At 39.9% G+C, this 26,375-nt stretch overlaps 1 protein-coding gene across 4 annotated transcripts in view; it reads left to right on the top strand.

Annotated features, from left to right (window-relative positions):
• FNDC3B (fibronectin type III domain containing 3B) overlaps nt 1–26,375 on the top strand; it is a 414,553-nt gene that overhangs the window by 284,988 nt on the left and 103,190 nt on the right. For all 4 annotated transcript variants that reach the window (XM_069560055.1, XM_069560042.1, XM_069560049.1 and 1 more), the window contains one exon: nt 25,307–25,365. In XM_069560055.1, the coding sequence (XP_069416156.1) occupies nt 25,307–25,365 (59 nt within the window). The remainder of the gene's footprint in view (nt 1–25,306; nt 25,366–26,375) is intronic.

Below are 26,375 nucleotides of genomic sequence, written 5' to 3'. Positions count from 1 at the left end.
ATTTTAAATGATGCTCAGAAATTACCTATAGTGTTGATTCATCATGTTGGGTAGGTCCATAGAAAACTGCTGTTTTCTTAAGGTCGAAAACAGTTGATTAGTAGAAATTTTATATGATTCAGTCTAATAGTCCAGACCCCTAATATGACTGGTAACTGATAATATATTTAGTGTTTAATAATAAATAAAATATATTTATGTATTTACTGGTAACTGATAACATTATATATTTATAATTCTATTTTCACCTGTTGCTAAGCCAGAGTTAATTTTTTCCTCTTTCTCATTGTTAAGAAAGAAGAAGAGGAAACAGTCAACATCAAGGAGTATAGATGATTTATTCACTGATAGGTTATTTTTGTAGGCAGCGTATTAAAAGTAGTATTTTGGGGGAGCAATGAATCAGTTAACTGTTTAAAGTGGGATATATTGGATTTTATAAAGATACCAAGGAGTAAACTGGAATAAGGTTGCAGTGTCCAAGATGTTTACTCAAAATGGTATCTAGAGTCCTATTGATTAATGCTGGAATGAGACACCAAAATGGAAAATAAACCATCTTGAGACCAGTGGTAATCATAGGTGACTATTATGTTAATTATACTTTATTTAAGTGGTGTTTTTCTTCCTGAAAGATGGCTTTTGTTTAAGAGAAAGTTGAGGCATTTAAGAATTGGATGTTCTGTAGAAGCTCTTGAGTGTAGTTTTTCACTTTTATTCAATTTGATAAGTGTCCAAGAATATTTTCAGGCCTAGATTTATGGACACTGTCTATGGCATCTGCTACCAAAAAAACATTCTCCCACCAGGCGTACTGGAAAGCATATTGTCTATCTTTCTGCTCCACTGTTGTGAGCAGATGCTCCCTCTGCGTTTTAAAAATCATTTTAATGCACAAAATAGGAAAAACTGGAAATCAAAAGAAAAATGAAAATGCATCTGAGCAGGGGTAAATGCCATATGCTCAATCTTTTTTATCCCTAAGCTAAATTTCAGATAGTACCTCATCTGTTGTTGTCAGACCCCCCCAATTCAGCAAATTTCAGTTCTATATTAGTAGGAGAATGGATTAAAAATAAAAGTTTATGATAGGCTCTAGGCACAGTCCTGGCATGTAGTATGAACTCAGTTAATCTAATTTGACTTTATTTTTGTTGCTCTTTCTGTTTGTATTGAAGTTACTGTTGTCCACAAAGAGGTTAGCTTAGTGAAGCACAGCTCTGATAGACTGTAACTAACAGATTACCACAGACTCAGTGATTTAAAATAGTAGAATTTTATTCTTTCATGACTCTGGAGGGAATCTGAAGAATATGATTTCAGAGGTCAGAGGTTTGAAATCAAGTGTCAGTTCAGTTGCTCAGTCATGTCTGACTTTCTGCGACCCCATGGACTGCAGCACGCCAGGCTTCCCTGTTCATCATCAACTCCCGGAGCCTACTCAAACTCACGTCCATTGAGTCAGTGATGCCATTCAACCATCTCATCCTCTGTCGCCCCCTTCTCCTCCTGACTTCAGACTTTCCCAGCATCAGGGTCTTTTACAATAAGTCAGTTTTTTGCATCAGGTGGCCAAAGTATTGGAGTTTCAGCTTCAACGTCAGTCCTTCCAATGAATATTCAGGACTGATTTCCTTTAGGATAGACTGGTTGGATCTCCTTGCTGTCCAAGGGACTCTCAAGAGTCTTCTCCAACACCACAGTTCAAAAGCATTAATTCTTCAGCACTCAGCTTTCTTTATAGTCCAACTCTCACAACATGACTACTGGAAAAACCATAGCTTTGACTAGACGGACCTTTGTTGGCAAAGTAATATCTCTGCTTTTTAATATGCCTTCTAGGGTGCTCATAACTTTTCTTCTAAGGACCAAGCGTCTTTTAATTTCATGGCTGCAGTCAAGGGAATGGCAAACCACTTCAGTATTCTTGCCTTGAGAACCCCATGAACAGTATGAAAAGGCAAAAAGATAGGACACTGAAAGGTGAACTCCCCAGGTCGGTATGTGCCCAATATGCTGCTGGAGATCAGTGGAGAAAGAACTCCAGAAAGAATGAAGAGACAGAGCCAAAGCAAAAACAACACCCAGTTGTGGATGTGACTGGTGATGGAAGTAAAGTCCAGTGCTGTAAAGAGCAATATTGCATAGGAACGTAGAATGCTAGGTCTGTGAATCAAGGCAAATTGGAAGTGGTCAAACAGGAGATGGCATTGAACATTGACATTTTAGAAATCAGTAAACTAAAATGGACTGGAATGGGTGAATTTAAGTCAGATGACCATTATATCTACTACTGTGGGCAGGAATCCCTTAGAAGAAATGGAGCAGCCATCATGATCAACAAAAGAGTCCAAAATGCAGTACTTGGATGCAATCTCAAAAATGACAAGATGATCTCTGTTCATCTGGAAGGCAAACCATTCAGTATCACAGTAATCCAAATCTATACCCTGATCAGTAATGCTGAAGAAGCTGAAATCAAATGTCACTGGGTTGAATTCAAGGAGTTGACAGGGTGATGCTCCCTCCAGAGGCTCCGGAGAAGCACCTGTTTCTGTCCTCCTTCAGCCCATGGATGACAGCATTCCTTTGCTTGTGGCTGCGTCACTCTGATCTCCGAGTGCAGTCCAAAGTGCAGTCTGCAAGTCTCTCCCTGCTCCAGCTTCACATTGTTCTGTTCTCTGTGCATGACACATCTCATTCTGCTTCCTTCTTATAGAAATACATGTGATTTCATGTGGGTCTCACTCAGGCAGTTCAGGGTGATCTTTCCATCTCAGAATCCTGAGCCTAATCACATTTCCATAGTCTTTGCTAGGAGAGAGAACATTCACAGGTTCCAGAGATTGCGAAATGGCTATCCTTTGGGAGCCATTTTCCGCCTATTGCAAACTACTTCCTGTGTCCCCATTCTAGTGACTAGGATGGAACCAGCTTATTACCTAAACACTTTCAGGTCTGATTGAAGTACTGGCTCACCTTCCTCAGCACACACCATGACTTTTCTGGTGTGTTACAGTTAGTATAAATGTCTAACAGCAGCTCCGAGAATCTATCTCGGATAACATAGACCAGGAATCACTTAGCAGAGCTGTGTCTTATCGTTATGGCAGTGGTCTGCACCAGGGAAGTCTCTGCACAGGTAATTAAGCTAGCTGAGGCAAGTCACAAAGCTAAATGCTGCAATTGCTGATTTGAACTCTGGAAATTGTGAGTTGTCACGTGGATATGTATGTATATATGTATGTAAATGGTGAATATGTATTTTCAGAACATATGTAATGAAAGTTAATCAGTTCAGTTGCTCAGTTGTGTCCGACTCTTTGTGACCCCATGAACCACAGCACGCCAGGCCTCTCTCTCCATCAGCAACACCAGGAGTTTACGCAGACTCATGTCCATTGAGTTGGTGATGCCACGCAACCATCTCATCCTCTGTCGTCCCCTTCTCCTCCTGCCGTCAATCTTTCCCAGCATTAGGGTCTTTTCAAATGAGTCAGCTCTTCGCATCAGGTAGCCAAAGTATTGAAGTTTCAGCTTCAGCATCAGTCCTTCCAATGAACACCCATGACTGATCTCCTTTAGAACGGACTGGTTGGATCTCCTTGCAGTCCAAGGGACTCTCAAGAGTCTTCCCCAACACCACAGTTCAAAAACATCAAATCTTTGGCGCTCAGCCTTCTTCACAGTTCAACTCTCACATCCATACATGACCACTGGAAAAACCATAGTTAAATATCAGGATTTGTATAATTTCTTTTAGAGTTAATGGCATTTTCCAGAAAGAAGGGAAAGGAACCTATCCAGTTTGGAACATATGTTTTCTTCAAAAAAGAACCTGAGGTAGTTTTCACCTAGCATGAGATAAGACTGACAAGGCTGTAAGAATAATTACTTCTAATGAATCTAATGATTCTATGGTGATTAATGATTAATCATTATAAAACTCCCCCAAGAAAATTCCATAAAAGCTGATGCTTGTTACAATAATGACTGGATGACTAATGCTGTAGATTGATTACATATGTCCTTTCCTTGATGCTTTTTATCTAGGTGGGGTCTAATATTTAGTTTAATTTTGAAGAGTTATATGGGCCCCAACATGTCATATGAGTGATAAACCCTGTTGTCTACCTTGGTATATTTTTAAATAATTATTGACCATATAATTAAACTTATGTCTTGCAGGTTTCCTCATGTGTTATTACCTAGAAAATAGACATAGAAGATTTTAAGTACATACATGATAGTGTTTGAAATCAATTAAGATTTTTTCCTCTGATAGAATTCTATGATTGTGTGAAACTTGATATGAAATATATATTTATCAAAGTTAAGTTTATATATGCTCAGATGCTCAATTATCTCCGACTGTTTGTGACCCCAGGCTCCTCTGTCCATGGGATTTTCCAGGCAAGAATACTGGGGTGGGTTGCCAGTTCCTTCTTCAAGGGATGTTCCCTACCCAGGGATTGAACCTGGGTCTCCTGTATTTCAGGCATATTCTTTACCAACTGAGCTACCACATCAGCAAATCATTGCTTGGATGAACAAATTAGTCAGAGGTCCGCATCTGTTCATATTTCATTGATGAGACTAATGAAGCTGAGGTACAGAGCATAGGTTGTATAAGTGAAGATGAAAGAAAAAGTAGGGCGGGGGGGAGTTTTAGCCAAACACGGGAACTCAGCTGGATCATATAGTGTCGGCCACGAGGATAAATGACAGAATTCAGCAGGTGCAGATGTTGTGGTATGAAGCATAAACTTCCAGTCACGTGGCTCACAGTCTTCCTGTGTCAAGCCACTAGATGCTCTTGCTTGGTTGTCTTAACAACTCTAGTGATGTTGCTGAGGCTCTTAATAAGGGGAGAAAGAAACTGAGGGGATCACATCATGTTACCTTCCTTGAATAGCTTTCCCAGTCTTATTTTCAATAGATTTTAAACATTAAATCTGTCCAATTTAGTGCTTTCCTGGTGGTAAAGAATCTGCCTGCAATGCAGGAGACCTGGGTTCAATCCCTGGGTCAGAAAGATGCCCTAGGGAAGTGGCAACCCACTCCAGTATTCTTGCCAGGAGAATTCCATGTACAGAGGAGCCTGGCGGGGTACAGCCCATGGGGTTGCAAAGAGTCGGACACAACTGAGCAGCTAACACACACACAGTCTAATTTAAGCCACTTAACTGTACCCATAATCTGAGCCTTCAATTTTAGCAACTTACGTGTTTTTTCCATAATGGTATCAATCACTTACTGCATATGCTTTGCCTTTGCCAGTTCCTTTTGGAACCAATTTAAATGAGAAAAATAAAGGACTTCAGGAAGAACTATTTAAGTATGTCTGGTAAATTGTTTTACTATTTGAGAATAGCTCTGGAGACTGAAATAAATTTTCCATTTAGTGTAGAATTTGGCTTTTTTTTTTTGGTGAGTCACAACATTCATGGAAATATGTTGAAATCTTAAATGAGAATATGACTTATTGCTCTTGGTATTACTTGCTGTCTAGAATGGTGTTATGGTCTGCATTACAACATTATGCTGATCAGCAGTGTTCAAAAGGAGGGATAGCTTCAAACCACATGCAAGCGTACATATCAGGATCCACACCCTCATGTTCTGGATTCTTCAAATTGTAGAGCAAGTGTGGCTCAAACCTATGCTTTTCCATTAGACATTTCATTGAATACATGTTCTTGGTCACTTGAATTGCAGCTCTTCTTGGATATTAATATCATGTACTAAAACCTAGATCTGTTAATATAAAATTACATTGATTATCATGAAACAATAAGTTTCTGTATATCCAAAATATATTTCACTAAGTGTGATGACTCTTCTCTGAATTTGCAGTATTATTGTAGTGCTTAGTTTTTAGATAATTTTTTTTTAGAGCAGTTCTAGGTTCATGGCAAAATTGAAAGAATATCGAAGGATGTGTAAGTGAAGATGAAAGAAAAAGTAGAGCGAAAAAGTTTTAGCCAAACATGAGAACTCAGCTGGGTTATATATTATCAGCCAGGATGGCAAATGAAAGAAGACAGCAGGTATATATGCCATGATATGGAACTCTCTCATATTTCCATATGAGAAATCAGTGTGTACCTTTTAATCTGTGTGCATACATGTATACTTTCAGAGATTTTATTCCCTGAGCTAGTCTGTCTGCTTTAACTTTTGTTCCCTCACGGTTCATTCTCCACCCAGCAACCAGAGGATCTCATTAAAATGCTCTATGTTTCCCTTTCCAACTTTACAGTCTTCGAACAAGCATGCAGTGCAGTCTCTTTACCCCAGTGACAGTATCTATTGCAGCCACCCGCTGCCTCAACTCCTCCCAGCCTTGTTGCAGCTCTCTGTGCTTCCTTTCCAGTCTTCAAAGATGCCAGACCCTTTCCACCTTCACTCTGTTCTGTTACCACTGTCTCCAAAGTTCTCTTGCTCTTTGTATGATTGGGTCCTCCCCGTCCTTCCTCCAGTAGCCCAAATGCTTCAGTCAGAGAAGCCTTCTCAAATTATTGTTATCACCCTTTAGAACGCGTTCTTTGTGGCACTAGCTGACCTCATCCTGTGTTCGGGGATGTGTATGCTGTCTGTTTTCTCCCACCAGAGTTCACCCCTTGAATGTATTTGAAACAGATTGGACTTGTCAGAGGTTCAAGTGCAGAGCTCATTCAAAGGAACTTCCAGACATTTTTGTAGATAATATGAATTGCTGAATTTGTTATTATATTTAAAAATTTTCATTTTATAAGGCTTAGTTTAAAATACAGAATTCCATTGCAGCTGGAAAGAGTTAACCAGATAGTTATAACGCATGTTTGTGTGCCAAAAGTGCACAGCACGAAGCACAAAAGATTTTTTTTGAGGAACTAACTAAACTGCCAGGTTAGAATTTTATGCAGAGCCCATTTCATCCTCAAAGACGAAGGACTTCCCTATAGATGAAGTCTTTTATTTCCTTCCCCCCAATAAATGTAATAAAGGTCCATCACTGCTTTCACCATTTTTGTTCAGGAAGAGTTCACCACCTTTGGGAGTGGCAGTTATTTTTGGCAGTTCAGAATTATTTCTGTTACCATTAGCTTTTTTACCCTTAGGCAGAATCTGGACTTTGTGTTTTCTTCTATCCAGTTTACACTGAAAGTGAAAATCACTTAGTCATGTCCGACTCTTTGTGACCCTATAAACTATACAGTCCATGGAATTCTCCAGGCCAGAATACTGGAGTGGGTAGCTTTTCCCTTCTCCAGGGGATCTTCCTAACCCAGGGACTGAACACAGGTCTCCCACATTGCAGGTGGATTCTCTACTGGCTGAGCCACAAGCGAAGCCCAGGAATACTGGAGTGGGTAGCCTATCCCTTCTCCAGCATATCTTCCTGGTCCAGGAATGGAACTGGGGTCTCCTGCATTGCAGGCGGATTCTTTACCAACTGAGTTATCAGGGAATCACTTGTTTACACTGAGTTTTGTGTAATTCATAAGAATTAAAACTTCACTCAGATACTCTTGATTGCATGCAGTAAAGACATTTTGCAATATTAGAGCAGATTTTAATGTGCTCTAATGTGTCTATTCAGTCTTTAGTTTTAGACTATTGATTTCTCCCATAGCTTGGAGATGTTTTGAAACAGCAGCTCTCAGTAGTTCTCATTCTCTTAGCACCTTTATATTAGAGCGTTTAAAAAATGGTATGATAGCTTTTTGTTACTCATCACCTTTGGCAGTCAGGATAGTTTTGTTTGCTCTTATTTTGTTGAAAGATTAGATGAAAATTTTCTTTTCTGATTGTTGGGAAACAACAATTCTGATTGACTTTTTGACCACTTTGTACTAGGACCAGAGACTGCCTATTTGCTGCCAATTGGCTCTTCCATTAGGGCTAACTCAACAGGTCAGCATGCTCTTAGGAGGGAATTGCTAAGTAAACTTCAGGTTGGTGCCAGTAATAAAAATGGAGATCCATCGTCTTCTAAATGTTAATAGAGAAAGAACAACAGATTCTTTTTTTTTTTATAATTATTAGTGGAAATCCCATCCACATATGAAAGCATGCTCTAGAAGATAATACATTAATATTTTGTAGCAAGGTTGGAACCATCTTGGTTCAGAGAGCCCCCTAAAGATAGCATGCTAGGAAAGGAAGCCTCTATGATTCATACCCTGGAAGATAAGCTTGTTATGGTAGAACACATCTGAGTAGGAAGCAAATCCTAGTGTTCATGATATTGTCAGTGAGGTACAGATCACCACTGGGCTTAAGCATAGACCTCTAATTCCAGCAATCTGAACTAGAGGTATAGGAGGTGTTATAAACCAGAGTTTGCCTAGAACTTAGGTTGTTGCCAACCTTGAGTGAGAAAAGGAATCCTTTCTTCTCTTACTTTCTCTGCAATAACTCTGTGAGGATGGGGGGTTGGAAAGATACTTGAATGTAAAAGTAATAAAGCATATTACCATGAGCCCTGCTTGCAACTTTAGTTACATATGGGTATTTTCTTTAATAACATACTTTTACTGTTCTTGAATTAAGCTATGGTGACCACCTTTATGGAACCTAGCAAGAAACTGCCTATGGATACCTTAAGGAATAAAAAGAAACTAATGGTTACCAGTGAGGAGAGACAATGGGGAGGGACAAATTAGGGGTATGGGATTAAGAGATAAAGACTTCTATGTATAAAATAGATAAGCAAGAAGGATATAATGTATAGCCCAGAGAATTATAGGCATTATCTTGTAAAAACTTTTAATGGAGTGTAATCTGTAAAAATACTGACTCACTATGCTATGCACCCAAAATTAATATACTATTGTAAATCAGCTGTACTTCAGTAAAAGCAAAAAGATACCCTAAGGAAAAAGTAGCTAGCTTTGTCACAACAGGGAACATTTCACAGTGCTGTAACCCTGTCTCTGCTTGGTGAAAGGCAGAGGTTATGGATTGCAATGGGCAATGGGGAAAGGACTGACTTCTCCAGAAGACAGAGAGTCATTCTAGGCACAGCTGGATATAATCTTTAGTTTAGATGTGGCCTTTTACAGGCTTTAGGGACTTTTAATTTAATTCACTTTTCAGGTGAATAGTCTTCATTTGAGCCTTTGGGCATTGCTAAAGAGCATACAACCCTAAAAATTCAATGCGATGATCTTGGAACCTCCCTAATTTCTTTCTTTCCATTCTCAGTCTCTCTTCCCACTTTGCTTTCACTCCTCTGAAAATTAACACCTGCCAGTGAAATCAACTTTATGCTGCTTTCACTGGAGACTGGTGTCTAAAAATCAATCCTGGCAACTAATGTAAAGTGAAATTTGGAAGACGCCTGGATTCTCATGGAGTCGTGCAAGCTGAAGTTATTAAAGAGGATTAGAGACCACAGCTGGTGAGCAGATGGAATGCTTATAATTTCACAATCTTAGGTAGCTTTAAACCTAAGTCTGCACAAAACCTATTTGCGTTTTCTCTAGTTCATTTCACTTTAGCCTCCTGGAATATAGCACTGGTCAGTGTGATACTTTAATTGTTGTGAATGATGAGCCTTCATAGGTCACTCACTTGATGGAATCATTTATAATTCTGGTTGTGCAATTTCTTACTCAATTGCATTTCAGTAACCACTATTAAATAATGTACTGTGAGAAGCTCAGTAGGTAGGGAGGAGTAAGACTTGTAAATTTCATTCAAAATGTAAACATGAAGATCACAGTAATTACAGCTAAACAGTCCAACTGCTTGCTGCTTAAGGAAACTTGTGAATCAGTTTCAACAGCTCTTTTATGTGTCCATTTGTTAGAAATTTCTGTGTTGTGCAATCGAAGAAGTCACCTTCATCAGCTGCCTTCAACTCCTGTACCACCTAATTACAGGCCACTGCTCTACTTCCCCATGTCCTCTCACCTCTTTGTTCCGGCTCATTATATGAGGGTCTTATATGTGCACAAAGCAACTGTTAGCTCCCCAGAAATGCACTTCCCTGTACTTTCTGGCATGTTGGTGTCTCCTACACAAAGGAAAGTATTTGTGAGACTTTTGCTCAGTGACTGTTAAAAGGTCAAACTGGGATCTTTATTCTACTAAGATAAAGATATTAATCGATACTCTAATGGTGGTTACTTTATCTAAGAACAGAAATTAGCACCCACTGTACGCTTTGCAGTTCTTTATCCATACTGAAAGACTTCAGCAAAATGGCTGCCATACTTCAGTCCTTGTGGAGTGTCTGAAAATACAGAAAAACAGCTGGAGCCATAAATAAGTTGAGTAGTCTGAATACACTCTGTACTAGCTGGTTAGGGAGAAAACAACACGCAGATATTTCAGGTGGTGCACTGCACAGCAAACAGCTGTAGTTTATGGTCCAACATAGTCTCTATTCTTTTGGAGCCAGTATGTGCTTCTTCTCTAAAGCCACAGTCAGCTGCAAAAATATTTTAACATGTGTTTTGGAAACAATTACTGCATAATAGTATTCTAGCCTCAAAACATCCTGAATGATATATTTCTATACATGGGGAGAAAGGGGAGAGCATATTGAGTTACTGATGCCCTGGCATAGAATAGTCAGTAGAATTATCATAGGAAGTAGGGTTTTTGGGATCAGCTTTTCAAAGGATTTTCAGTCACTTCTTTTTTGGACTTCTAAATTGGCTTCTGTGATTGAATATGACCTCTTACGGAAGCAGTGGTATAAACACATTTTAACTTCCACTATATTTTGTATTGAACCAAGTAGTTTAGCAATCCATTCAAGCTAATAGATTTGCTTATGTATCATAAGTAAAATTGTTCTCCCTACCCTTTTCTTGTTCCCTTAGGCAGTGGGGATGGCAGGGCAAAAGGAAGTCCAGAAGTCCCCTAAGAAGAAAAAGAGACTGAGAATTAAAAAGCCTGGGGTTAATACTGGGTCTTTTTAGGTTTGCCTAGTGTGATCTTGAGCAAATTCTGAAAATTCTTAGTTTGTAGGATTCATATCTAGTAGATGGATATAATAATACAAATATATATATGATACATGTATGAGATTACTAGGATTGCCATAACAAAGCACCACAAAGTGGGTGGCCTAAGTAACAGATATATAACTTTCTCATAGTTTCTGGGGCTAGAAATATGAGATCAGAGAGTCTGCAAGGTTGATTCCTCTTGAGGACCACAAGGGAAGGATATCTGTTTTAGGCTTCTCTCCTTGGCTTATAAATGGCTGGTTTTGTCTTCACATCATCTTCCCTCTGTATGTGTCTATATCTAAATTTCCTCCTCTTACAAAGACATTAGTCACATAGAAAGTGAAGTCGCTCAGTCGTGTCTGACTCTTTGCGACCCCGTGGACTGTAGCCTACCAGGCTTCTCCATCCATGGGATTCTCCAGGCAAGAATACTGGAGTGGATTACCATTTCCTTCTCCAAGGGCCCACCATAATGACCTTCTTTTAACTTAATTACCCGTGTAAAGACACTATCTTCAAATACAGCCATATTGTGAGATACTTGGGGTTAGGACTTAAGTGTATGGATTTTGAGTGGAATACAATTCACCTCATAACAATACATTACAAAGGGCTATCTAATAATAAGTGATAAACTATAGCTTGTAATTCTTCACATTGCACTATGTATTCAAAATATTATAATAAAGTTTTATTCTGGTGGGCATATAGGAATAAAAAGGCACCATACTTTCCTTCTTTAAAACCTAAAATTTAGTATACAACTGTGTTTTCATTCCATATGGTGAATTTGTAAGTCAAAAGATAACATCTGTTACTCTGGAGGAATAAAGTACAACTGTTGTGTACACACTATTCCGGTTCCTATCTCTTAGGGCATCTCTTTGTTTGACTGTTAGTTGTAGAGGGTTGTTTGGGAGGTTATTAGGGAAGTTTCACAGGAGTGGGTGACTAGCTTATTGCCAGGATCAAAGAATTCTAAATTAGTCTTTTGTTGAAGGGTAAATACTCTCCCACTTGGAAGTTTTGTGCCAATGGTGGTGTTTTACTCAAAGTGTGTAACTGCTAGATTGCTTATCATAGCAGGTAAGCCATAAATACTGGCTGTGCAGTAAACTCCAAATGCAACTTTGTGGCCCTGGGATAGAGGGGAATGCAGAGAAGGAGATCCCTTCATGGAAAGTGCCAAGTTTTTTATTCACTGGGATTGCAGTTGGAGGACTGTTAAGTATGGAAAGAAAGGCAACCAGACAGTCACATACTATAAGGCAGAAAGGAGAATGGGTAGTGAGGGCCGTTGGAAGCATGCATTAATATTGCAAAAAAGAAAGACTTGCAAATACTTTTGTAGTTCAGATTTTCCTATTTGATTGAATAATTAACTGTTAAATAGGCATAATAGAGTCATCTTAAATGGTCCTTTAGAGATGCATGAGTTGTATGTACAAAAAAACTATTGTGTAACAGGAAAACTGGAAAACAGCTAACTTGGCTAAACAAAACCAAGGCGTTTTAGCCTCTAAAAACAACTTTGTGCATTCTGATTTAATTTTCTGAAATGAGATTAGTATGTAGCAGATTGAAAGGTTACCACTAGTAGATAAAATGCTCCATTCTTCTCCAAGATACTATCCAGAGTGAAATCTAAGGATTCTCAGTTGCTTAATTAGTAATGTGCTCAGTTGCATTTTTATCATCACAGCAAGCTTGATGACTTTATTGAGTTCTTTTTATTTTTATTTTTTCTGCCAGGAAGACTGTGAGCTTTGGCTATAGAAATATTTCTGATTCACATCACATGTAGGATTCTTACTGAATTAATTTAGCATGTGCATACTGGTTTCCAATGCAGAAATAGAAATGTACAGATTTTTGACACAGGTTTATCATAATGTGTTATTTGATGTAATATCATGATCTATCAAGGTGTCGTCCCTTATAAGTGTCTCTGCCACGACATCTTTCATGTGCTTGTTTCTAAATATTCAGAGAATAAAAGCAGAGTATGTGCATTTGTTCATAACTGGTTTCTGACCGTTTATTCAGTCACACATTATATACCTATTCCTATGCAGGTACTAGGTACCGGGTGATCAGTGACACATAGCATGACATCAGTGACACATGATTCCTGTACTCAAGAAAGTGAAAGTGAAGTCACTCAGTCATGTCCGACTCTTTGTGACCCCATGGACTGTAGCCTACCGCGTTCCTCCTTCCATGGGATTTTCCAGGCAAGGGTATTCGAGTGGGTTGCCATTTCCTTCTCCAGGGGATCTTCCCGAACCAGGGAATAGAACCCAAGTCTCCCACATTGTAGGCAGACACTTTACCATCTGAGCCACCAGGGAAGCCAGCCTTTACTGTTTTTGGAGAAGTGGAGGCTACACAGCTGACCGTTAACAAGATGGGTTTGAAATTTGCAGGTCTGGATTTCTTTTTTCAATAGTAAATACTATAGTACTACATGATCTGTGGTTGGTTGAATATGCATATGTGGAGGGACTGCATTTATGGAGGGCTGACTTTATACATGGATTTTCAACTAAAGGAGAGGTTGGCCCTGCTAATCCCTATGTAGTTCAAGGGCCAGCCGTACTGTGAACAAGAACATGCAGTAGAATATATACCTAAATATCGAGAGGAGGATGGGATGTTAGGGGAGACCCTACAAAGAGAACCATTGCAGGAGGGTGATAAAGGCAGTACTGCCTGAAAAAATGGATTTCTCAGCAGAGGCATGAAGGATGAGAAGAGGGAACTGGACCAGGAAGGGAGGAATAGACTCACATGCGTATTCTGTACTGTCCTGTCACCCTTGGGTAACTTCAAGCCTTGTCAAAAATTAACCTTTTACATTTTGGTGTCTTGTAATGGAAATTTCATCACTATAATTTCTAGAACTTATTTAGATAGAGTAATTACTTAGATAAAAAATTGTCAGTGTAATTTCTAAGAACCGTATTTGAAATCTTTTTTTATCTCTCACTCATTCCTTATTTGCTGCTGCTGCTAAGTCGCTTTAGTCGTGTCTGACTCTGTGCAGTGCCATAGATGGCAGCCCACCAGGCTCCCCTGTCCCTGGGATTCTCCAGGCAAGAACACTGGAGTCAGTTGCCATATCCTTCTCCAATGCAGGAAAGTGAAAAGTGAAACTGAAGTCGCTCAGTCGTGTCTGACTCTTAGCGACCCCATGGACTGCAGCCCACCAGGCTCCTCCATCCATGGGATTTTCCAGGAAGGAGTACTGGAGTGGGGTGCCACTGCCTTCTCCTAACCCTCTTTTTTTGGTCATCTCTTTTGTTTCTTTCTTCTGTGCTATCTTTTATATTTTCATCTTGAGCAGTTTTTATTTGGCCCTTTGATTCATGACCCAAATGGCTACTTTTGCTCATGGGTTTTCCCCGGGCCCTGAGGAGCTCACTGTAGACCAGGAGTTACACACCTCAGCTATTGCCCAGGCGAGCATGATTTATCACCTGCAGACTTGAAAATGTGGCTGGCTGGTAAAGTGTGCCATTTATTGAGCTGGTTTGGGGTAGAAATGTAATTCTCAGACCTTTTAACTGAATATTTAAATATACATGCATTCAAAAGACATTATTAATAGACCTACAACTTTCCTGTTTTGAACAACAGGGCATCCCATTTGGACAAGACAGATGCCAACTGTATGTCTCAAGAGAGTCCTTTATTTTAGGCAGGAAACTGAAAATTTTAAATTCCAAGTAATTTTCTTTTATAAAAGATTTAGAATGAGACAGCAAAATCAGTGCCATATTTGGTATAGAGTAGTTTGCCTGTAAACAACCTAAGACTTCTTTCACATTGACCTTAGATTTGTCTGCTCTGTTATATATGTTGTGAAGGGTAAAAGGAAAACCTTTAAGAATAGAGCACTTCTGGTCGTCACAATGGTTCCAATTCTGGAGAAAAATCTCTCATAGGTAGTATTCTCACTGGAGATGTTTCCTGCCTACTGGCCTAATCTAACTTTTCATTTTAGTTTATTTCTCAGTTTGATGCATTTGAAATACAGTTTGTTTCCTTTTCTGGGTTGGGGCAGATATTGCTGTCTCTTTTGATTATCTGTTTTTTTAAAGGAAATGTTGATTACGAAGAAAGAGAAATAAAACAGGATCAAACGAAACTGAGAGCAGAAATTATATGATCCAAGAAGACCCAAATGTATTCTATGTTTTTTCCACTCAAAATTGACCATGATTCATGTTTAAGTTTCTGGACTTCAAGTTCACTGTATTTTAAAATGTCATTTAGGATGGTTCTGGTGTTATTGGTTTGTTTTAACTTCAATTTCTAAAAGATACAGAAACAAGAAATACCTGGATGATTTTTTTTCCCTTCCTATTCACATTTAAATAAGAAAGTTCTTGAGTAATAGTGGCTTTTGACAAATCCAGAATTTTGGGGTGAATTCTACTTCATGTTAGTAAAATCTCTCACTTGCAGTCTGCACATTTTCTCATAGTTAGCCAAGCGATCTTAATCCAGAATACTTAACAGGTATTCAAAACAGAAGTCTCAAGGAAATGAACAAAGGGTCACAGAAAACAGCTTAAAGGATCTCCTACTGGCTATATTTGAGACAGTTTTAGCATCCAAAAGAATGATGGCAAAGAGTATGACAAGTTTTCTTGGAAAAGTAATTAAAAAAAATAATAGTCCATGACTTCATAGATGCATAAAGATGTGGGAGAGGAAACTAATTAATATGAAGGAATGATAGAATTAGGAATGTCACCATCTTACAACTATCAATATAGTAATATCTTCTGACAGCAATTGTTAATATTTGCTCTAACCATCAGGTAAAAGGGGAAGAGGGTGCCTTTGACAACAGAGAAGTATGCCACATAATCCTGGAACTAAGTGACCTAAGTGCTGAATATCACCAAAAGGTTCACACTGATGTTGTGTGCGTCCTTATGTGATGGAATAGGAAGTACATTCATATAGAGCTCTTGACAAACATTTTTAGCATGAATCTAACTATGAGGGAATAGTCACACAATCCAGATAGTTTTATATGCTAGAAGGAAACTGGTCTGAACAATTCAAAAATATTAACTTTAACAAGACAAAAATTATAGGAGACTTTTGTTCTAGATTAAAGGAGACTAATGCAGCACATGTTCCTTGATCGGATCCTCGTATGGGAAGAACGTTACAGACATATTGGAATGACTGGGGAAGTTTGCGTATGGAATATAGATTAGATTTTATTCTCTCTGTGTTAAATCTCTTGATTGTGATGTTATTGTGGTTATATACGAAAAGGGTCCTTGTTTTTAGGAAATATTTGCTTAAGTTTTGGGGGTAAAATGTCATAAAATCAATAACTTCCTTTCAAATAGTTCTGAAAAATAATTTTTAGTTTTTTAAGTGTGTGTATGTATAGAGGCAAAACATGAACATACAGGTATAGCAAAATGTCAGTGTAGGTGCAGGGCATGTGGTAGCTCATAGTACTGTTCCTTTACTTTTCTATAGATTGGAAATGTTTCAAAATATATGTTTGTGCAGATCAGGCAATTTCACAGAAAATTTTCCATTTCCAGATTTTCTGGAAAAATGGCAGTCTGTCACCTGAGATTCCTTAGATCCTGCTTGGCGATAATTGGATACATAACAGCTGCCTCCTTTAGAAAGGGTGAAGCATTTTTCTGTTTTTCATAGTCTTTACCCTTCCCTTTTGCCTGATACATGTCCACTAACTCCTTGACATTACCTGCCTGGTGACTATATGCATTTGTTGATTTCCTCAGTGAAGTAGGTTGTGATAAAGCTATTTCCATACGCCAGAACTCTGGTAAGTTACTTAGAGCCCTAGCACACGAGGTTACCACTGGATCTGAGTAGCGCTTGACATGGTTCTCATATCAGCTGATGAGCTTCACTGGGTCCTTTGGTTATAGACTGAGTATCTGTCATCCCCAAATGCATACAATTTTGTCACGAGAGACATCAAATTTTAAAATGTATTTGTAAAAACTGTTCAAAACTTGCTTGATAGGTAGTATAAATATTAAAATTCTCTTTCAGATTTAATGGGTCACAAAATTGGGCTCTCTGGATTCTGTCTTGCAAAATCAGTTGAACAGTCTTGCAAGATTATTGAATACACTACTTAAAAGGTTTTCAGTGTGACATGCCAAATCTTTTAACAAAAAAAAACATTTTGTGGAAACGTTTATAGATGCCAGTGCAGAAAGTAGGGTATAAGCTTCAATTACCTTTGTAAGTTGTTCTGTCCTATGTTTAAGTGATTGCTTTCCTGTTCCACACCCAGGGAGGGCACCAGGTCTTTCTGGGTAATCATGGCGCTGAGCCTTCCCCCAGAATAAAAGAGCTATATCTAGTACAGGTTGGGGCTCAGTTAGCCAGTGACATGGTTCAAACACACAGAGGGAAGGAAAGAAAAGGACTAGTGCTAGAGTCAGGCTTGCAAGGCGAGCATATCTGCCTCATACTTGATCCATTTTTGTGGGTTTTTCATCCCTATGTAATTTGCTGTTCTTGAAAATGCTAGCAGCATCTCTGCAGTTCCATGCATTTATAAGAATTTTGCCTTGTGAAGTAAACAGTGAGCACTTTTCTTAGAGAATTTGACAGAAGTGAACATAGACTCTCCTGGTATTTTAGGTAGAATCCATCTAGTTTCATCCATCCATTTTAGTTGGCGTCACAGAATGTGTGTGAGAGAGAAGCTTGAGTTGACCTGGGGTTCAGCAAGAATAACGTATCTGGGGCTTTCCCCTTTCATTAAAGCCCTAGATCTCACACTTCCATGCCTGATTAACTAAATAGTAGTACAGCTTTTGCCCAAAGAGACCCATTTTGCCTACAGATAGACTGATGTGAATATTCCAAGTAGGGCTTTGCTCAAATCTTGGGCTAGGATAGAAAATCACTCTTTCTCCTGAATTCCAGAAATAGCAACAAAAGCTCAGAGGAAATTAGCCTCCCTTGCCCCATTTACCTTCTCCAATTTTCCCTCCCGTCCAGCTGGCCACACCAGCTTTAGAAGGAATTCATCTGTCATCTTCTACTTTCTCTAAGGTTCCAGGCTCTATCTGGAACCCAAGTTGCTCTTGAAAATGTTTTCCTAGACTGAAAGGCAACTTCCCACAACATATGTTCACCTGTCTGCTGCTTTCTTGTCCACTATTGAGAGTCTGATATTCCCTTGTCTGTCTTTCAGGATTTCACATGAAATAACCACTTAACCAGCTAAATGGCTGGAAAGCTGTTTGTCTTTGCATTTGTAGCATCAGGATGATTGATAGCTGAAGATATTTCTGGCACGTTTGTCTTTGGGGATTAACTGCATTGTCTTTATGTTACATGAATTTATTCCTTGTAATTTTGCACATTTTTAATATTTGTATTTACCACCACTGTGGATCATAATTACTAAATAGAGATTCTTAGGTATTTAACCTTACTTTTGTATGCAGTTAGCTTCCCTGGTGGCTCAGGTGATAAAGCCATCTGTTTGTAATGCAGGAGACACGGGTTCGATCCCTGGGTCGGGAAGATCCCCTGGAGAAGGAAATGGCAACCCACTCCAGTTCTCTTGCCTGAAAAATTCCATGGATGGAGGAGTCTCATAGGCTACAGTCCACGAGGTCGCAAAGAGTCGGACCTGACTGAGCGATTTCACTTTCACTTGTATGCAGTCATTGATTCCTCCTTTTTCCATACAGGATAAGTAATATTTAAAAACATGAAGATGCAGATTCATTTTTCTGATTAGTAAAGCAATTCAGTAAGCATTTGTAAACTGTAAATTGTCATTTCTTCACCTTCATTTATTCTCATCAGCGTTAGTAGGCATTGACTAGATAGCCAGTGTGTCCCTGTCATTGAGTCATTTTTTTTCTCTTTTTCATCCAGAAGTACTGTTTATTTCTGTTCATTTAGTTATTATATTGAATGTTTGCTTTTGATTTTAAGCCTCTTATCCTAAAAATGGGCATGACCGAAGTTGCATATTTTCCGTGCCCTTAGTTTATTATATATAATTGTTAAAGAGAGTAGCTAAGTCAGCTCGTTGGCAAATCTGAGAGAGCATATTATGTTATGCTGGGCATATCTTTAAATGAGCCCTGTGGATGAGAACTAGACAGAAGGGTTACAGAGAAATAATGCTGATGTCATTTCTTTGGAATGAAGGGGCTGCTGTTACAACCATAAATACATTCTATAGCTAGCAGCTAAGTGTCTAGCTCTATTCCTTTTCTAAGAAGGGAAAAAAATGTGAAACAAGCCAAAGAAAAACATTGTGTTTATAAAGTGGGATATTTTAATTAATTTAGGCCTTACAGTTATACAAACAGTCTGAACTTACAGCTCTTTTTGGAACAAACATGAAAACCATTATTTGTGGAAAGTTTAAATTTCACATGACACATATTCCCTCTGTGTGTGGGGTTGTTTTTTGTTTTGTTTGTGTCCTTTTTCAGAAAAATGTATTTGCTTTGCTAGTGTATTTTTATTTTAAGCTTCCCTTTGCTAAAAATGCTTTATTTTCTTGGGTGGAGATGTGCATTTAGGAGGGAAGAAGGGTATAAGTTGCTTAGTTGAAGTTCTTCTTCCCTTTTTTTGGCCTTTCCAAATAGGGTAGTTTTCACCTCTTTGAGGCATGTTTTTTTTTTTTTTTTCATTTATCCATAATTGCTTTTTTTTAAAATTTTTTAAATCTTAATATCTTTAATTCTTACATGCATTCCCAAACATGAACCCCCCTCTCACTTCCCTCCCCATAACATCTCTCTGGGTCATCCCCATGCACCAGCCCCAAGCATTCTGCATCCTGCGTCAGACATAGACAAGAGGCTTCCATCTTAATTCCTTTTAAAGAAATTACCTACCCCCAAAGTGTCCATATCTACAAAATAAAATGCTCCCCACCCTCTCCGTTGAGGCTTCCCTGGTGGCTCAAATGGTAAAGAATCCACCTGCAATGCAGGAGACCTGGTTTCAGTCCCTAGGTTGGGAAGATCCCCTGGAGCAGGACATGGCAACCTACTCCAGTATTCTTGCCTTGAGAATTCCATGGATAGAGGAGCCTGGCAGGCTACAGTCCATGGAGTTGCAAAGAGTCAGACTCGACTGAAGTGACTAACACACACACACTCACACCCACACCAACCACCCACCCAGAGCCGCCCCCGACCCCCCCGCCCCGCACCTCGCCGCCAACACCCCGCTCCTTTGGCAGGCTATCTGAGAATGCCCCGTAATGTTTTACTGATCACAGCCTTTACTGCAGAGAAAAGACTCTTAAATATTAAGAAGGTGATGATATAAAAGGTGAGTTACCATGTCTGCCCACTTCAGCCATGGTCACAATCAGAATTGAAGCAGGTGGTTTTAATCTGTTTTCTTGCCTTGTGGCAGCTTCAGTGTGGGGAGAGAGAAGCACAAAGTTGGCTTATAAGATTTGCCTCTGGATAAATTTACTTGTTACAAAACCAGAGGGCAGAAGGCAGCCCTGATAATGGAGAAAGAACCCCTTTCTTCCCAGAGCCTTACCCTTCTGCCTCTTCTGGACAATCTCTTGTTCACATTGACACACACCAAATCCTTGGGGGTCCCGGGAGGATGTAAACAAACAAGACATGGTTTCCTCTTTAAACTTGGTATGAAAGGTGTCCTAATGGCAAAATCTTCAGAACCGTTCTTCCTTGTTTTGTTAATTTTTGTGAGGGGATTACTTATCTCCTTTCCCTCACACTCACTGTGTGTGTGTGGGAGAGAGTGACAGAGGTAAAGAAAAAGACATCATGTAAGCAAGCAGAAGCGAGATCCAGCTCTGAAACGGACTCTGTAGAGCTGGTCTCCTAGCTGTTCAATGGGAAGGGTGGGTAGTAATGCATAGACTACTCCCAGGCACTGTTAAATCTTGCTTAGGGAGAGGTCTGAGTTAATTGAGTTATTTAGGTGGTAGAGTCCTGGATTTGGGGATTTTCATGCCAGAAATTTTCATGCTTTCACACTAGAGTCTAGTTTATATGTGGTAAGTAACTGTCACTTTAGCTCAGTTAAACAAATTTTATTTTCACTCTTGTTTGTGCAGATTGTGTGCCTGGCATTTACTTTTTTCTCTTAGTCTGTGGCAACACAAATTTTCATGAAATAAATGTAGCGTGAATGCATTTTCTTCTTTTTTCCTATTCACAATTCAGAATCTTGAAAGAAAGAAGGCATCCAATCTAGCTTTGATACCACATTTCTCCTGATATAATAGGGTAATGATCGTCCTGTCACTGCCTTTCCTCCTCACACCCTGCCCTTGGTATTTTTGATCTTTGAGAAGGCAATGGCACCCCACTCCAGTACTCTTGCCTAGAAAATCCCCTGGACAGAGGAGCCTGGTAGGCTGCAGTCCATGGGGTCGCAAAGAGTCGGACACTTAGCGACTTCCCTTTCACTTTTCACTTTCATGCATTGGAGAAGGAAATGGCAACCCACTCCAGTGTTCTTGCCTGGAGAATCCCAGGGGGAGCCTGATGGGCTGCCATCTATGGGGTCGCACAGAGTCAGACTGTGCGGCTTAAGCGACTTGGCAGCAGCAGCAGCAGAATCCTTTGTTTATTTGGCTCCATCCATGTCTACTTTTTCTTATTCTTCCTCTCCTCACATGGCTTGTCCCCTAAAGGCCTTTGCTCTAATCATTTGACAGCTTTTTCAGAGTTTAAGAAAGAAATCCCAAAACACAGACCCTTTCGTGGGACTTGTGGCGGGTGTCTCTGCTGCCAGCTCCGTTCTCCCATCCACATCAGCGCAAACACCCAGCAGTCCCAGCCCCCTCCTCTCCCCTCTCCGCACCCTCTCCCTTGGGACTCCTCATTCCTGGTGATGCAGCCAGAGGTTCCAGCTTGCTCTGGGACACATTACGTGACTTCACTTGTGCTCCTGGGGAAATGAATCCTCCTCATTTGTCCCTCAGCCTCACTTCTCAGTCGACAAAGACACGGTGCAGGTATTGTGCTCTGAACTGAAGGTGAAAACTGTGACATGCAGGAAAGACTGCAGTCCTGCCTGCTGCTATAAAACGGAGTGGAGAAGGTCCGTCTTGCCAAGGAGTTTGTAAAGATCAGCACAGCGACAGTGCCCGACCAGCACATGTCTACATGCTCAGGAAATACCAGCTTTCCTTATTATAAGGCAGACACGAGAAGTCCTGACCTCTCTCTGGAAGTTGTTTAGTTGTTTTTCTCTCAGTCAGCCTTTCATTTGTATGTCTGGCTCTTACCTGAAACCCACTTCTTTTTTTTTTTTCTTTCCAGTCATAAACAGATCTTTCTCCCCACCCCTCACCTCCTTCTAACTCAACCTCCTTTCCCATTTTTCCTTTTTCTCTCACCTGTGTGTGTTTGAAAGCTGGCTGGGGGAAGGAGGTCTTCAATTTTTTTTTTTTTTTAAACACTCTTTCATGCCCTATGTCTAGTTACAGTCCAGAGGATTCTTCCTTTGCAGAGCTCTTCAGTCCTTTCTTTGTTGGATAGGCGATCATCTCTCTTCTCATCTAAAACTTTTATTAAGCGGTCCCCAACCTTTTTGGCACCAGGGACTGGCTTTGTGGAAGATGATTTTCCCACAGATGGGGTGTGGAGGGTGGTTCAGGCAGTAATGGGAGTGATGGGGATCTGAGATGAAGCTTCCCTGGCTCACCCGCCCACCTTCACCTCCTGCTGTGCAGCCTGGTTGCTACCAGGTCATGGGGCGGGGGAAGGTGGGTGGTGGTTGGAGACCCCTGCTTTATTACCTCAAAAATAAGGTTTGGCTTCTTGTCCTGAGACATTTTAAATGTCTGTCAGAACAGCTAGCTGTTTGAATGTATCTAGTGTTTGAATTGTATCTCTGTTGAGTGTTTGAAACCATGGGGTCCTTCAAACTCTGTAATAACCAGTGATTCACAAAGTTTTGTGTTTAACAACTGAACCAGTTCCTTTATTGCAACTGTGCTCATGTGTTTTCTACTGACAGTTAACTTCTGAGATACACAGTATTTACAGTTGACTCAGTAGGAATTCCCAGAAAACGTGAGGCTATGTTTTGACTTATGGATATAGTCCATTGTCTATATCTTAACTTGAATACAGGATTATAAATGAGCTTAGGACATTCAGTCTTTTGAAGGTGCCTTTTCTTTTAGTTGCAATTTTAAAAAATATTATATTGCCACCAACCCATTTATTTTTCTCACCAAAATAAAGGTAAACATGTTCTGCCAAGCAGAATGCAATGGGAAAAAAAAAAAAAAAGGAACTGATTCCCTTAAGGTGGAGCCAACTAGAAGTTCTTGTTATTTTTTTGTGTAGGCTTGGTTTATTTACTGAGTCGACAAGTAGGCACTGGGCTCTGAGCCTGCAGGATCTATGCGAGGCACTCTGGGCTGCATTGTGAGCGTGTCCTACAATGGGGCCAGGAGCTGAAGTATATGCTGTGGCCTCTTCTCGTGCCCCCCACATGTGAAACTAGGGGTGGCATTTTTAAGTGCTAGAAAAAAAGAATGTGTGCCAGAGGTCTTTTTGTGACCCACAAGGTTTCAAATATTTAACTCGCTGGTTATCAACAGAAATGTATGGGCTTTCCCAGGTGGCACAGTGGTAAAAAATCCACCTGCCAAAGCAGGAGACGCAAGAGAGATATGTTTGATCCTTGGGGTGGGAAAGATCCTCTGGAGAAGGGAATGGCTACCCACTCCAGTATTCTTGCTTGGAGAATTCCATGGACAGAGGAGCCTGGCAGGCTATAGTCCTTGGGGTCGCAAAGAGTCGGACACGACTGAGCAACTAACACTTTGACTTTTTCAAATTATTGACAGAAAAAAATGTATCTGCTCCAGATCTATAGTTTAACTTCCTTCCTCAAGCTTTTATTTTAGCAGTAAAGAATAAATGAGGGAACAATTAAATAGGAGAATTAATGTCTGATTTTGATGACTGCTGGACAGGAGAATAGGTAGGATAGGAGAATGACTAGAGGAAACCTGGGGCAGTGGATAGGGGTTGAGATGGGATTCTTTGAAATTGGACCTGAACGTTGTGAATGCACAGTCTGTGAAGAGCTGGGCTTACTAACCTGTTCTCACCCCTAGTCCATTCCCCCTCCTCCTCCAAATGTCTGCTTGCCCGTCGTATTCAGCTGGATGTTGGTTTGTAGGAAACTTCTAGAAGTTCTCTCACTTGGAGAGCCTTTACCATGGCACTCTGTAATCACCTATTTGCTTCCATTCCTCACCCCCAACACCACCCCTCACTAGACTTGAGATATCTTGGGGTCAAGGACATGACTTGGTAATCATGTATCTCTAGGTATATAGCTCATAAACTAGTTGAATGGTTAAGTTAATCTGTAGATTCAAAATTAGATTCTATCAAGCAAGTTGTGAAAGTCAGATGTTTCCTTTAGCAAAACAGGTTCTTAATTTTAAATTCTGTCCTTTATCCTATTTATACATATTCTTCCCACCCCATCCTCTCTCCTCCAAGCAATTCTCCCCTTTCATTTCAAAAACAATTCTTGCTCCACCCCAAAACTTGCCTGTCTCCCCATCTTATTTAAAAATACTATCCTTTCAGTTGATCCAGCCCCAAACTAGGGATTCTCTTTGATTCTTCACATTCCCTCATCCTTGCCTATCATGCCCTTTCCTTTAGCACCTATACCTCTAGAATCATATCTGTTTTTAGCATCTTTACTACCACCTCCAGCTCGGGCCAGTTCCACCCTTCAACTGGACCAGTGCAGCAGTGTGCTGACTGGTCTTTCTGCCCCCACTCTTAGCTTCCATATATCCATTATTCATGCAGACAAGCAGATATTTTCAAACTCAAAATAATATTGTGTCAGTCCCTCCGTTAAAACATGCCAGTGGTTTCTTATCAAACTTAGAATAAAAATTGAGTTAAAAAATCTGAACTCACAGTGCTACATGAACTGGCCCCTGTCTTCAACCTCATCTCCTTATTGCTCTCAGCATCTAGCTGCACTGGTCTCCCGTGTCTCCTCCTTAGGTTCTCTATTAACTGTTGCCTGTTGAATTATTAGGTGGAATTCCGTGTTAATCTAGTCAGCTCTGTGAATATGTAAACCAATAGTAGTGTCAAGTTAACACAATCACAGTGAAATAAATCTGTACCCGCCAAGACATCCCCATTCCTTATTTTATCATTATGCTTGTGGTACCAAAAGTTCATGGTAACAGGCAACTGACTTAATGATAACCCTTGTTAAAGGCCTTGGGAAAGGAAGTTGTCAGCCTTACTGATTTCTAATGGTGTTAACTGATTTCTCTTTTTCTCCCTCTTTTTGCCATGCAGAGTATGAGCTGGAAGTAAAGAGGGTGCAAGACATTCTTTCGGGAATAGAGAAGCCACAGGTATGTCTTCTGGATTTCTCGGCATAAATGGTGCTCTTTTAAGTATTTCAAACATGCTTTTCTTTTACCACACAGTAGGTAAGCAAAAGGGCCCCTTCCCATTGCAGATTATTCATAAACTATGAAATAGAGCTGTTATTAATGGAGCATGAAAATATAAAACAGCAGTCTTCTGTTTAGTCATGATCCACTAAAATGTCTTCTTTATTTAGACATTCTGAATGCAATTAGGTATTCATCCCAACATCCAAGGATACACCGCCACCACCCCCACCCCCACACATACAAGGTCTACAGAAAAGTTTTCTTTTGGTAATTACCCTTTACCTGTGTAAATGTAGTAAAAGTAATTTGTTGAAAACCTTAGTAATTCAAAGTATTTTTCCAGGTAAATTTCAAAAGATACTTAAATATTAACTGAGTAAAATAAGTCCAAACTGTAATGGCAAGGAAAAAAAAAAACGTGGGAGTAGTGATATTGTGAGACTTCAGTTCGATTTTGCCAGATGCTTTGAAATTCAAGTGAAAAATTCAGAATGTTGATTCAGCCTTTCATCTTGAGTTCAGAGAGCCAAAGTTCTTTGGAGGGTTTTCTAGCTGAATTGGAAAACCTTACTTCTTCATGTGTTTCAAATACTGAGACTTTTAACAGAAGGGTCCAGACATGCCTCAGGGCACATAGTTGAGTTTGACTAAACCTAAAAACATGAGGTGTGCCGGACTCTGGGCACAGTAGGGCACTTGTGGAGGAGCAGGGTATTGACGCTGGGTTGGGGAGTCTGCACTTAAACCAGTAAGGAGCAGGTTGCCTTTGAGAGTTTGCGAGCAAAGACGTTATATAATCACGACTATACTTTTAGGAGGATCAAACAGTGGGCAAGTGCAGTGCAGTGAGCAGAGAGAGGATGGACCCAGGGAGACGAGACAAGTGTTAGGAATGTGTTACTGTAGTGCTGGTAGGAGACTGTGGGAGAGACTCAGGGTGATGCATCAGGTGTGGCAAGGAGAGG

This window comes from Ovis canadensis, chromosome 1 (assembly GCF_042477335.2).
Source record: "Ovis canadensis isolate MfBH-ARS-UI-01 breed Bighorn chromosome 1, ARS-UI_OviCan_v2, whole genome shotgun sequence".
In the NCBI taxonomy this organism is placed as follows: domain Eukaryota; kingdom Metazoa; phylum Chordata; class Mammalia; order Artiodactyla; family Bovidae; genus Ovis; species Ovis canadensis.
Note: the sequence above shows the minus strand (reverse complement) of the source record. Positions and strands in the feature narration are given on the sequence as shown.